A 14116-nucleotide genomic window follows, 5' to 3' on the forward strand; every position below is an offset into this window, starting at 1 on the left:
AGCGCATTTAGTACAAAACAGCATATACAACATTACATATGTGACCCTTTAAAAGCTAACAATGTTCCCATAAGTTGAGTAAATACATCATCTTATGTAGTCTTATAGCCATATTACGCTAAACAATAAACACAGAGCTCCGGTCTTCAAAACTAAATATGAACAGAGATATTTGGGGAAGAATCTCAATATAAATCTTTTCTTATCAATGCACATACCCGGCTATAACAAATAACCACGAATATTAGACATAGTGTCTTGAGAAAACATAAAACTCTAGAACATCGAAAAACTATCAAATCGCCTTTAACACCGTATGCCTTGTATATAATTTCCAGAATGAATAATGATACTGAAGCGTCATCAAATCAGGTAATACTAACACAAAAATGTTAACGTACCTGATGTAAAGATTGTAAACGCTTCAAAATAGAAACTAAATTGGCTTCCTCACTGTCGTCAACAACAGTTGATGATGTAAACTTTAGCTGGAAGAAATTCTTACTCAGAGCACTCACTATGATTCTTGCTTCAATGACATATCCAGAAACTGATTTCGCCCACTCACATACATCTTTGATCGGCTCAGTCATGGTGAAACGTACAACAATAACGCCTGTTTCAACTAGGAATCGATTATAAGTAGTTTGAATGAAGAAGATGAAACATATACACTTTATGTAGAGCATCGACAAATGTTACTTGATCGCAAAAGTAGGAACAAAACTCAGCCAAAGAACATTTATAGAAGAGAAAATATTTAGTAAACATATCGACCTAGAAGATTATGTATATAAAGCCACCTAACGACAGACCTATTTGTCCAATCAAATGTAATTAAATATGCAATTAAGCATCACCGTAAATCTGTGCACATTTAGTGCAGGAACCTTGTCTGTTTTGTTCCACCATCAATAAGAATGAATGTACCTGATCAATCACGGTAGCACAACGAACACCATAATATGATCAGTTCCTCATCCGGGTGGAAGTCGTTTAGAAAAATATTATTGGCTTTGTATATGAATAAAGGTCAAAACTTTTAAATATCTAGATTTAAGTGACTTTAGACTGCTACAGCTGGCAGATTCACTTTCTAGCCAACCGACATCAAGGCTTAATCCACAAACCAACTTCGTTAAAATAAAAATGCTCTATCGAGCAGATTAAAAACACGGTCTCAGTCTCAAGAATAAAAGCATAAAGCCAAAAATTTGATACGTTTATGTTTGACAATCTGATCGATCATGTGTTTCGCCTTTGAAGGTAAGGCAGTAAGTTGGGAGAATCTGCTCGATCTCTTAGAATGTTCTCACAAGATTGTGATTTGAAAGCCTGTTACAAGGATACCTCATTTACTGCTTTCATGCAGCAGTAGTATTGCTTACGAAAACGAGAGTACGAAAAGAGAAAATCCAGAACGTTAGTGGGTACAGAGGATACCACCTAGTGGATTTGGGAAACCCTGACCCTAAACCAATGGTATGCAGATGCTTCAGGATCCTAAGGGATTGAATAATGTATGAACTTATTATGGCCACCGGCTAAAATGAGATAAGACCTCCTGTCATCTCACCGCTGCCTTATAGATCAAACCCTTATATCAAAAGTTGAGGGAGCAGTCCCCTAAGAAAACCATATGCTTCGATCTGTACCCCCGGGTAAAAACCAGCTCGCATACGAATATTAGTTGTGTGGCGCACACTATTTTTGATGTCTACTTGTATTTTATTTCAAATAGCAAAAGAAACCAACAACAGTGATGCTTATTTTCACTGTTATAAACTCAGTTCCATTCAGAAAGTTCAAGACGTCAGAAGTATTGTACCATACTAATAGATATAACTCCTATTCCATGTAAACTAGAATTTTCAAATTAACGATGTAAAATATATTGAATGATTGAAACCAAGATACATGCAGACAGTTAAACCTGCTAACAACATGTAGAAGTATTATGACAACATAAGTATGCTCTGGTGAGGAAAAACTTGGGTTTCAAAGTAATTAGTGGAATGTGTTTTGGGTAGTAATTCACGCTTCATGAGATTAGTTTATGTGGTAGTATTTTCCCCTTCTCAGATCTGAGGAGATTTTGCAGGGACTTTGGTTATCTGTTTAATTTATCCATGACGTCTAGTTATGCATCACCATCGACACGTCGAGGAAATGTAAGTCAGAATTTTACAATCACCTAGTTATGACCAAAGACCTATATTTGTGAAAGTTCTATCCTATTGAATTACCAGGTTCTAGTTAGAAAAACAAAGTTCTAGTGTGGTTGCTTCATTGAAGAAATAAAGTTATAGGCAGAAACACCGTATACTACTATGCTGTTGTCAATTACTTATTAAAAATCTATTTATGAAATCTTACAAATGTAAAAAAATTGATTAAACTGTTATAATAAAAAATAGTTTCTATCAGTAGGTATTGTACTTCAATACAGGTAGGTAGTGAGGTTAATAATTTGCATCTAGACAAAGCGTTGGCCGGGACAGCAAATAGATATTCAGAGCGATTATAAAATATAAGTAGTCACATGAGTAAAACCTGAGTCATTTAAAGAACTCCATATTTTTGCATTGAAGTAGAATAATGTATGCGGGTCATTTGAGTTGATACATTTCTATATTGGGTTTAATCTAAAAGTCACCGAAATGTTCATAAGGCGTAACTTCCGGATTTCCAGCAAGAGGTTGTCTTTTTGTTTGAACACTTAGACAAAAAAGGTCCCTTATTTACACACAATTTATCAAGTCGTAGACACTGCACTCGCAAGGGATTCACAATATATGTAAAATATGTACCATTAAGATTTAAAACGTATACAGAAATGTTAGATGCTATTTTCCGACAGACACATTTTCATTAGTTTCTTTTTGCTGTTTACAACCAAGTTTACCAAACATTATGTGGAGTTAACTGTGGAATAATGAAAAATCTAAAGGATATGCAAATAAACCGAGTTCAAAAAGGATGCAATCTCGATAAGTGTCAAGAAAAAAGCAAATTACACAAATCGACTAATTTCCTCACTCATGTTTAGAAAAACACAAATAGATCAGTGGAAAAGTAACTTTTAGAAATTACAACAGCAAAAGTGATTATCCATTAACCTACGCTTAATATCCAAACAATCAAGTAGTTCTGGATAGATTGTTAAGATCTCCCATGTATACGAACTTTGAGATGTGCAGTCCTGTAAAACAATATACACCAAACAGAACAATGAGGCAAATCTTTGTATATAACATTAGTATACATAAATTGCTAACACTTCATTCGAAATGAAAGCAGAGCGAACAATATACTTATTGATGGAGATTTTACTGGAAATTACACTATCCGATAAACAAAAGATGAAATGAATTGGGTTTTGAATAGTTATTTCACTGCAATATTGATATAAATGATACATAGCACCATTATCATTGGTTGAAAACTATATGTAATAAATCAACTACATGAAAATTAAATTTCCCAGCAATACATAGAAAACTGACTAGTATTAACAAGTGCAGTATCAAAAAAGTAGACATTTCGTGGAAGCAATAAAACCATGGGCAAAACATACCGAGATTTGTGAGGCTTGATTAAGAGGTGCCAAACAATATGATGTGATTCGGTTGGTACCCAAATTAAAGTCTAACCAAAAGACATCCCCTTTGACGTTAGGGGTTTCAGGATACCTCAGCTTAAAATAAACAGAGTACGACAAACGATCGGCAGATTAGTTAATGTAGCTTTAGAACTGAATAAATATTTGCAAATCGTAACAATAAAGAAATTGTAGATACACTTGAATCAGTCAAAATTCCTAGCTATAATTGAGTATTTAGATGCCTTGGGAGAAAAAAGACATCGGTATACGAACAAAATCACTAATAGCTTTTATTTGCGCTATATATTTATCATAGTAACAGTAAAAAAACGCACAAGTAAACAAACTAGGATATCGTGGAGGTCGCTAGGTTAAGTACAGTTTTCAGAGGCCCTTCTTGTGCCAGTTAGCGCTGTCAGATCAATAAGTATGAGACCAAATCTACAAACCTATTTCAATCCCTTTCTGAAAAGAAGGATCAATTAGTTAATATTGTGGGGAAACTATCGAGTGGAGAATCAAATACAAACACGCAGTCTTGTACTGCACGGAAACTGAAATATATGCATCGAGCCAGATTGTCATGTTCCATATCACCACAACAAAAAGGACAACAAAGGACAGTCAACAAAATAATTGAAGCGGAAAATCAAGATTAAGAAATATAGTTTAGATATAGAAAACTTAGTTTTTGAATGAGAGTATAACAAAACCCAATATCTAGACGAATATATTGAATACTTTAGTGCCACTGGGATCACTATCAAACCACCACATTAAGTTTCCAGACATAGATAACATGTAGTTAACCACGATAACTTTTAAGTAAATTGGAACGGTTAGGATCGGCAATATAATTTGTATAATGAAATAAATTTCCTCAGTTCCGATGTACAATAACGAGATTGTTGATCTCATTCAATTCTTGTCTACAACCATGTAAAAGATTTGTGCTCTTGTAAATAGAAATTTTTCTTATTAAGTGTATATGTTAAGAATAGCAAGCAGAATTCCATTAGTTTATCCTGGTAACATTAATATAATGTCACTGGTTAGGAACTTACATATAAATCACAAAGCTTCAAAGCCTCACACGGCAAAGAGATGATTCTAGAATTATTGAAGATTATAATCAAATAAGAAACATTCAAACTTTGGATCAACATTTTTTACACCATTGATTGTGTTTAGGAACGACCGAACTTCCTTGAAAGATAAAAAGTATGTAAGTTAGGACAGAAACCTATTCATAAGCTTGTAAAACGGCACAAATAACATTTATAAATAATTTTATAACGTCACTTAATTTAACGTGCAAACAGTCATCAATAATTCGAATAATTGAGTACAAATATTCACGACCATCTACAACACATGCATGTTCCATGTTTATTGATAGACGAAATAGACTTTGATAGTTCGTGTTTTACTTTATAAACTACAGTCGACTGATATGCACTAGAGGCTACAAATATATGTTTCCATCTTTTGATCTTTATCAAGCTATCCAATAAAACAGAGCGTTCCCAACCGCTAATGGCCATTCAGAATTGACACTTACTCCACAACGAAAATTTAAGAAATAAATTCCCTTATACAACCGGAATCCTAAAGTCTTGAAATATGGAAAAGGGTATTCGGATGAAAAATCGAACTACTGAACTTCTCAGACTATTTAAAAATATAACGTACATTCATGACTTAGGATTACGGATCTTTGGTTGATCAGAATTGCTTTCTATCCCCAAATGATTAAAACCTCTACATTTAAGCTAAGAAAACGGTTTAGAAAGACAAATATTATTGTTTTGTACGTCTGAAAAGTTGTTAAGTAGTACGGAAGTAACAATTTGCAGTACGAATATGTCGGTATACAAAACTTTTACTATTCCTAGACACTTATACAGTCAATATGGCAACCTCACGCTTTGAATGAGAAACTGTTGTGATGTATTTAAATTACACCAGAGACTTAAGCTACCTACTACAATTCAATGAACTTTTTGCGACAAGATGAGACTTTAGAAAACAAAGATTCAAATCAGTAAATTTTAAGCTGGTCATCACTAAAGAAAACTTTGCATACAACACTAAGATAGTGGTCACTTTCATGAATACTAACCAAGAACGTTTCTTAACCATATATGTATAGACAGGCATGATTTGTTTTATTTTTCAAGGTTTAATTTGTACCAAGTTCTAAGCAACTAAGTTCAGGTTCATTATATGGGCATAAAAACGATGTGAACAACTAGAAATTTAGTGTGATTGTCACCCAACCATTTATGACTCCATAAGAGGCAAACGTGATACAAATTTAAGGGCAAGAGACCGGTTGTATGATGAATAATAGCGCCCTAATAGCACTCTGACAACAACATTTTAAAAACTTGGATTAAAAAACACTTCCCAATTTACCATCTGGAGGTTACTTGGAACTATAAAAGCCAGTCCTTGAAATGTCTCAATACTCCAAATGACTACGTAACTTAGCTGATATCTATAATTTTTCAAGCTCTACAACTAATCACCAAGAATTGGGATGAAAATATTTTAAAAATCTCTAGCTTGTGAACCGATAGTAACTGAATAATTACATGCATTCACACTTACGAATTCAAAATTTACGCCTCCGATATTTGAGAACTCTTGTGCAATCGTCGGAAACTCTCGAATGATATAAGTTGATGCAAATTGTCTCTGGATTTCTCGAGGAACGAGTCTGAGCAGCAGGGCAGAAGAATGGGCCTGGAGATCGAAATCACCTAAATCGCGCAAACCAGCTCCGAAATTGGAGCTATTAGTACGATGCGTTGATTTAGAGGTTATTTCGATTTACTGAACAAAAGAAACGAAACTTACATAGCTGATCTTAGACTACGATCGTTCCAAAGGCAGTTCCTTTTAGTACTGGGAATACCCGAAAGCATGGAATTCAATGAAGTAAGGACCTGAAGACAATTTTACAGTAATAGGCAAGAGGTATGTTTATGTAAGGTTTGATAATTCAATATTCAATACAACGGCACAATCATAGGTGAATTTCAACTTAATACATGAACTCGTACTCACACCATTTATTATTATTATTATTATTATTATTATTATCAAAAAGTCACATGTTTAGACAGGCTAACATTGCTTCCAGGTCACGCAAATTAAAATATTTTTGAGCGATACTTGAGATGAATAAATTTTACGGATGAATAATCCATCTACAAATAAGTGAGTACAAACATCCTACAAAGAAAATTATCAAAACTACGGTCATGAAAGTTTCTTCTAACCATCATCCTTATGTTATTGATTTAGATACTGAAGATGGCACAGGTATTCAGTGTTTGACAGCGCTTTACCAGTAACACGTTCTAATATAACTCGTACCCACCAAGAGAAATCAAAAAACAGAATCGAGGAGATCAGAAGTTGTATTCGACGATTGCTAATATATCGGAATTATCTGATCTAATCTGGCTAGCGATTGCAGTAGCAGTTGAGCACGGCGTTCCCACACGTGATCTGGTGAGGATGCATGACCGAGCGCCTTCAGCTAGGTGAGTCCACTAAAACTAATGTGGTCAGCATCCAATGTCGAAATCTTACAGAGCTATTTATTTTGGGGATTTATTTACCGCTACAATACCATACGAAACGTTATTCACTTTGCATGTCAACAAAATATTGGTAAGAACTGAGTCTAATTCCATTCGAGCAAACCAGGAGTAGATCACAGACGATAAAATAACATTTGTTCCTACACAAAACACTACATGTTTGGATAACTTTCAACTTAATTATTTAATAATAAAAAACTTTAGATTGGGAAACATGAAATTGGTGATAAGTTAATACCTACAGTGGTTGCAACCAACATTAGTAAAAGTTAAGCACCTGTAATTGACCGAGTAAGTTTAATTAAACAGGATATACATAACCTTTTCTCATACTTTTTAAGACAGTAGTTATCGAGCTACAAAATTGTTATGGTAATGAAAGACAATAGTAATTATGTGTAATAGTCTCGCTCAGTAACGAGAATTCGGAAATAAAAAAGTTTCTCAATAAGATATCAAGTATAAATTATAAAAATATATAAAAATTATTGCAACATTGAATCAGGCATATTCATGATCACAATGATCAGAATTACCAATGAACGACGATGACTGAAGTGTAACGTTCAAAGTGCTAAAACTATTAGTAAAAAATTCACGCTAGAAATTATGTGTCCACTAAATATCATTACTCAATTTTATTACCGGTTACAAAACTTACATCGAAACGCCCAACCAAATCAGAATTATTATTCAAAACTATTTCCAACATACGAACCAAAAACTTTTGTACAACGTCACAGGCAGCTACTGAAATTAGAAGTTATACGAAAACCCACTTGATTTAGACAGTTTGGCGAGTGGCTAGAAAATTACGATGAATAATTATTTTTCAGTATAGGACAAATACCACAAAAATTCCATCCAAAACCTTCTTTAAAAGAGTTTCTGACATGCTTTCTTTAAAATTAAAAGACCGTTTGAAGAGAAGTTCTGAGATAATGAACAAGTCTGTACCAACATACCGGAAATGGAAAGTAATAAATCTTTTTGCTGGAGCGCATTATCCGGACAGCTGCTAATAGCGTTTCCCACACATAAAATTACATCTCTTGCTTGAAAGTATTCTAAATTTTCCAAAGTTTGAACATCGTGGAGTAGATGAAGTAAGTTATTGCCTTGAAACAAGCTGGAGGGCTGACTATTGAGGAGCACCAACTTTGAAAACCGCTCCATACAGTGTTCTGCGGCTTACTGCGCACAAAGTGAAATAACGTTAAGTAGTTAAACAATCATGATCATTTTGTGTCACGTTCTGCAGCGCACACACAACGTTATTCGTTTAGTTGTCTTGAGACGCGAAAATAGTCAGGAGACTAGTCTACAATATCATTCACTTATTGAAGTGATTGCATATTAAAGGAACGAATAACTGTAAATTACTTAATCACTACCTCTATAATATGCTGATTCAGCCTCGTATTATGAGGCCATATAAACACTGTACTTAATTATTTTACGTGTGGTCACATTGCGATAGAAACGCTTCATCATTTCAGCTACGAACGTGAAGTCAGCTGAGGACATTATAGTTTGCTGGCACCCAATTCGGACAGTTACATTACTTTGGTGAACGTCAACTTGATAGGAAAGCCAATATATTACTTTATCCAGAATCACACAATGCCTTGCAAGACGTCACTATCCAAAACAGTGGTGTTATTTAGGTTTCGTGAATAGATCATGAGATTCATTACCAACACCTATGACATTCGTGAGGAATATTGATTATCACACAGCAAATAAAGTTTCCGTGGAATTGGCAAAACAAAATTAATCACCAATAAACACAACAAGCATTATTTTATAATCATGCCAAATCCCTCGTACATCCCGCATGACATAGTAGTATGATGATCTTCCCTCTGAGTCTGGTCTCATTCAGCTACTTGAAAATTTACACCATCATATGAATCACTAAACAGAAGACTAGACACCCTGGGAAACGTACCTTAAGCAACAAAGGCTTATTAAGTATGTTCTTTTGAGCGCCAATATGTCTGAAACCTTTTACTTTCCTCCTGTTGGTTGATCTTGTTTGCATCAACAGTTCAGCAAGTTGCGTTGTCAAGGTTCGCTCCACAATTATACTGCTGAAGACCTTATATGCCTGTCTTTATCTAGCTCTGCTCCTACAGCAGCCACCGTCAGCACTTGAGAAAGTTAATTATTTTAATAGGATATTGTGTATTAACGTTTGGATTGTTAAATTATTGTAGCTGTAAACAGGCCCTAATAAGTCTTCGACATTGATGCTCATCTCATTATTTTATTGGACACATATCGGTACATTCACATCTGACTTCTGATTTCACTCGGTTTGGGATCTTTCGAATATAAAGTTGGTAGGGGTAAAAGCTCTGTCAAACCCTGAGTACATAATTTATACGTAACGTGAAACTTCTGTATGGAAATTTTTGCACCTTCAATGTTTATTATTGTCAACTAAAAAGATTTTGAAATATTTCATTCAGTTAAGTTGTACTATCAGATAATACATATTGGTTTACATTCAAATTCTCCTGAATAAGCAAATATAATGTACATTCTCATCTGTTCGTCTAAAACAACATCAATCTTACCAGTCAAAGCTTGACATGTTCCGTCTCGTGAATCTTCGTAATTAACTAATGAATTTTCACTTTCTGATTAATAATAGACCACTAGTGTCTTAGTTTGTAAGAAATGAATAGGGAAGCCTGAATACCACTATTTTAGAGTCACATAAAATAAAAAAAACCAATCACTGACATCCTACTATGTTCTATCGTGCGTTTTTGAAATATTAATACAACTGTTTTGAGGAACGTTCGATATTAAGTGTTTATACATTAATCTGGCACTCTTCAGACGTAACAGGTCTCCGTATTAATTTATCTTACGGCTGTGTTATTCCACGCTGAAAAGAAAATTAACTTGGCAACTGACGATAAGAAGTGAGGATGTAGTCGGTTTAAGTACCATCTTTCTCTGATAGCTACAGGCATGGTAAAAATGCTAGATCCTTTCAAAGCCATTCGCCGCTTCATTTCAACGACTTTGAATAGCCAGACAATAGGCGGTCATTCCAAATTTAACTTGATGTGGGATGGTGCGTTGTCCATTGGGTTGCACGAACATCAGATGTTTTCATATTTAAGTGGTCTTTTGCTGTGGCAAAGCCACAAAATCATTGCGACGAACATTTATATAGCCCTCACAGTCTTGTAGTTTACACTTTCGATTGATTATCAATTTGCAACTACTCGATTTCCGTATTTTGAGGGAAACTTTGTACGGTTTGTTTTATTTTTGGCGACAATTTTTGGTGGAGGGCATCCAGTTCTGCTTGCCTGGATTAATTAGGATACGCCAATGTTTTTGTCATCATATGCTACTGACATGCTTAGGAGGACGAACTTTCACAAGTAGGCTCGAACAATTACGAAGTCCAAACTGTATAGTTCATCATATTCTTAGACTTTGTAGTCGATTGAATATCGACAAAACTCACATCTTCCATGGTGATAAGTATTGCATTATTCAGACGAAGTAAGAGTTCTGTATAGATTAAACGCAGTTACTTTTTATTTAAAAACAATCAATAAGTAGATAAGACTCTAGCTTACCTAACGCTTGCGTTTGTGTAGTATTCTTTACGATAGGAAATATTGATCCGAATGCAACAGTGTGAAGACGTGACAGGAACTGTTTGCTACAAGAAGTTTTTGTAGTGGTATCTTTAACTTAATTATACATCCAACATTTAAGCTGATTTTTTGCGTCAAATGCTACTCTTCCTGTACTAGTAGTAATGATGCGTCAACAAAGTTCTCCCAATCTTTATTTTAGTCTTGTTTGTAGTCCCATGGGAAAATACACCGGTAATCTTGACGGGTAAATGGTGTCTTTATAGGTACACCTTTCTCTACGAAAACGTGTCCTACTGCATCAATTTAGGCGTTTCGCTAGAATGTTGCGTTGTATGTATAAATGTCTTCACTATGACAGTGTTTTCGGATGGATACTTGTAGTGGCATTATTTCGTAACCATGTGGTCTTCAAAGCCAAGCATATAATAACTGAAAAGATGTATATTCAACGTTCAAAAATTGGAGAAGTTCGGCAGTGGTGGACACAGGGACATTCTTTCAATCGGATGGCATGGCTCGGCTTTGCAGACGTGCTGACTACGTGTAACTTAATAGTACTCACATTCGATATATCATTCTATCACAAGCACAAATGTGTTCTTTAGATGTACTAGGTATCCCCGTTCATTGTCACGATACGGTGGGTCAGCGTAGACAGTGACGTGACTTCCACGTAAGATCTCCCAGATTAGGCAGTTACATGACAAATTTACCGTTTTGGGATTAGGTCTGCAATCAAAATAGTATTAGTACCGAACTGCACTATAATTATACACACTTACAGGATTTGTAGTGCGGAAGATTGGGCATATTTCTTATATTTATCTTTAAACGATTCATTTGTCAATATAAAACACAGTTGTAGTCAACTTCTAAATTGTTTATCCACATTATCTTTCATATTCAGAAATTCGCTAGGTTGTTCACCGACATAGACTTGATAATTAGAAAGTTCTGAGCCTTTCAAGTAGTTGACAGAAGCCATAAGTTGCATATAAGGAAACGCATGAGAACCTTCTCAGCTTGCTGCAATTCTGAAAAACAACGAATTTATCGTGAAACACGACTAAACTTCGTTGACAGTATCAGTGTCTTACTTGTAGACCGTGCTCGATACTTTCCACCCCTCTATGAATTTCTCATAGTCATTTGGTGACAACAAAGAAGCTACAGGCGGCAGATAAACGGACTCAAAAGCTTCAGTTAGTAATAGGAAATCTGAGAAAAATTCAATTACATGATCCACAATACCATTAACAATTCGCTATTTACATACAATAAGTACTGTTCAAATATTACTCGTCAGTATGCATTAAAACTTTGTATATAACTGTGTAAGATATTACGGATTCAGTGGGACTGTAATTTATGGACGACCTTTGAATGAGGGTTATAAAGTTGTTTGAAGAATAAGGGTTATGACTTACAGTTGGTGGTTAGGGTTAGGAATTAGGTTTAGGGTTTTCATCACGAACTGACATCAGTTATAATAACAAGACTCTAGTTAACCAAAGGGATGAATGAATTTCGCTCCAAAATCTGAGACCTGCCATCGTAAATATGATTGGTTCGTCCATAAATTATTGTCTCATTACGGATTCTGTTTATAGAAATTCATTCGTAAATCCTATAACAGACACATCATAGATTCGAATTAACTAACACATTATTTAGTTACCATGCCCAAAACAAGCACTCATCGCTTTACGTATGGAAAACATGTGACCAATTAATTTGGTAGATGAGGTAGACATTTCCTGTTGTACTGTTGCTAATATAATTTTTCAAATGTACGTTACATAAAAATATGTCAATCCAGTTGAAGACGATGACACGTATAATGGATAGAATTGTTTATGGCTGTACATTAGGAACTTATGTAATATTCATAAATAGTTTAACGCTTAATTGTTTCAATCTACATTTAATGAACAACTGCTAACACCATAGTTAAGGAAGTGAAGCGAATGTAGGTGTATCTAAAGCTCACTTTTGCATAAAACTCTGATTACTGTCTATTTTTGACTTGATAGCTGGTGAATATCACTTGCTTGAGTCTGCATTGTTACAAATAATCACCGTTAGATCAAAACTAGTGATAGATTGAAGGGTAACAGTCTTGGCGGAATGTACGCGCCCCTGTTCAATTATTGGCTGAATAGTTCTAAACAAATATCAATCGGTTGGTCGAACTTTGCTCATGTTTCGTGGACTAGACGTTTCTTTCCTGAAGATATTCTGTTCCCTCTGTCGTGATGCCAGATACTCGTCAAGGGAAGTTTAGATCTAGGCTTTTCGGTGTTAAGGGAGACGAACAAAAGAATGGATCCCCTCTAACAAGGCATGTGCAATTTGGTGCTCTTATGTGTCATGGTTCAGACTCGAATAGGGGCATGATAGTGAATCTAGTTTTGATTCAATGGCAGATGACATGGAAAGCCTTAGTTTAAATGTGGAGCAAGGGAAGAGCGTAATACATATGGTGCTTGTCGTAGGTCATAGGCTTGAATTGAGTCATTCCGATGGACAACCAAGAGGTTACTGGGTTTTTAATGGAGTTTGAGACCTGTGTAGAATCAGAGGTCATGCATGATAGTCAACGCCTGCTTTATTTGATACACTATCGTAGAGGTAGGGCGGAAGAAGACATTGAGGGGTGTGTCATGCTGGATGCCTCTGCTGGCTATAAGAAGGCCAGGGAAATTCTAAAACGGTTGTTTGGATAGGCACATGTTATTGCTCAAGAAACTTTAGAAGACTTCTTCAAAACTGCAAATTTTGATTACAATGAATCGGAACAGCTATCCGAACTTGTTATAAGAATGGAAAATCGTGCCATGGTCTTGGGACAGAAGAATACAGCCAATCTAAGTTCTTTAATTACTTTAGAGAGAATAGTAATGCTTTTACCTCACTCTATGCAAGCTCGTTGCGCGGACTTGGAGGGTAAAGTGACTGAAGACGATAGCATCTCGTGCGAGAGTAGCTAGCAGTAGATTTGGACGGTTGACGAATTGCACAAAAAAGGGTTATAGCGTAAAGATGAGTTGCCACCTGCATTCAGGACAGTGGAATGGTTCGACCGTAAAAACTAAATGCAGCATGTGTTCCGACGACCACGATCTTTATAAATGCGCACAATTTTTAGCGCTTACAGTTCAAGATCGATGGCATCACGAAAAGAGCAAAGGTATCTGTGTTGTCTCTCTTAGGCAAGAACATAAAGTTAGTGAATGTAGATTGACAAGGCGCTGTGACGTTGATAT

At 35.4% G+C, this 14116-nt stretch overlaps 1 protein-coding gene across 1 annotated transcript in view; it reads right to left on the reverse strand.

Moving 5' to 3' along the window:
• Positions 1-14116, reverse strand: part of SUCLG2 (Succinate--CoA ligase [GDP-forming] subunit beta, mitochondrial) — a gene marked incomplete at both ends in the record, with an annotated part of 61552 nt that overhangs the window by 31258 nt on the left and 16178 nt on the right. The window contains 10 exons of the mRNA XM_051219215.1: positions 402-625; positions 3124-3202; positions 3578-3697; positions 4669-4714; positions 4758-4810; positions 6218-6401; positions 6467-6555; positions 7880-7965; positions 7998-8022; positions 8069-8151. Coding sequence (XP_051068184.1) covers positions 402-625; positions 3124-3202; positions 3578-3697; positions 4669-4714; positions 4758-4810; positions 6218-6401; positions 6467-6555; positions 7880-7965; positions 7998-8022; positions 8069-8151 — 989 coding nt within the window. The remainder of the gene's footprint in view (positions 1-401; positions 626-3123; positions 3203-3577; positions 3698-4668; positions 4715-4757; positions 4811-6217; positions 6402-6466; positions 6556-7879; positions 7966-7997; positions 8023-8068; positions 8152-14116) is intronic.

This window comes from Schistosoma haematobium, chromosome 2 (genome assembly GCF_000699445.3).
Source record: "Schistosoma haematobium chromosome 2, whole genome shotgun sequence".
Lineage (NCBI taxonomy): Eukaryota > Metazoa > Platyhelminthes > Trematoda > Strigeidida > Schistosomatidae > Schistosoma > Schistosoma haematobium.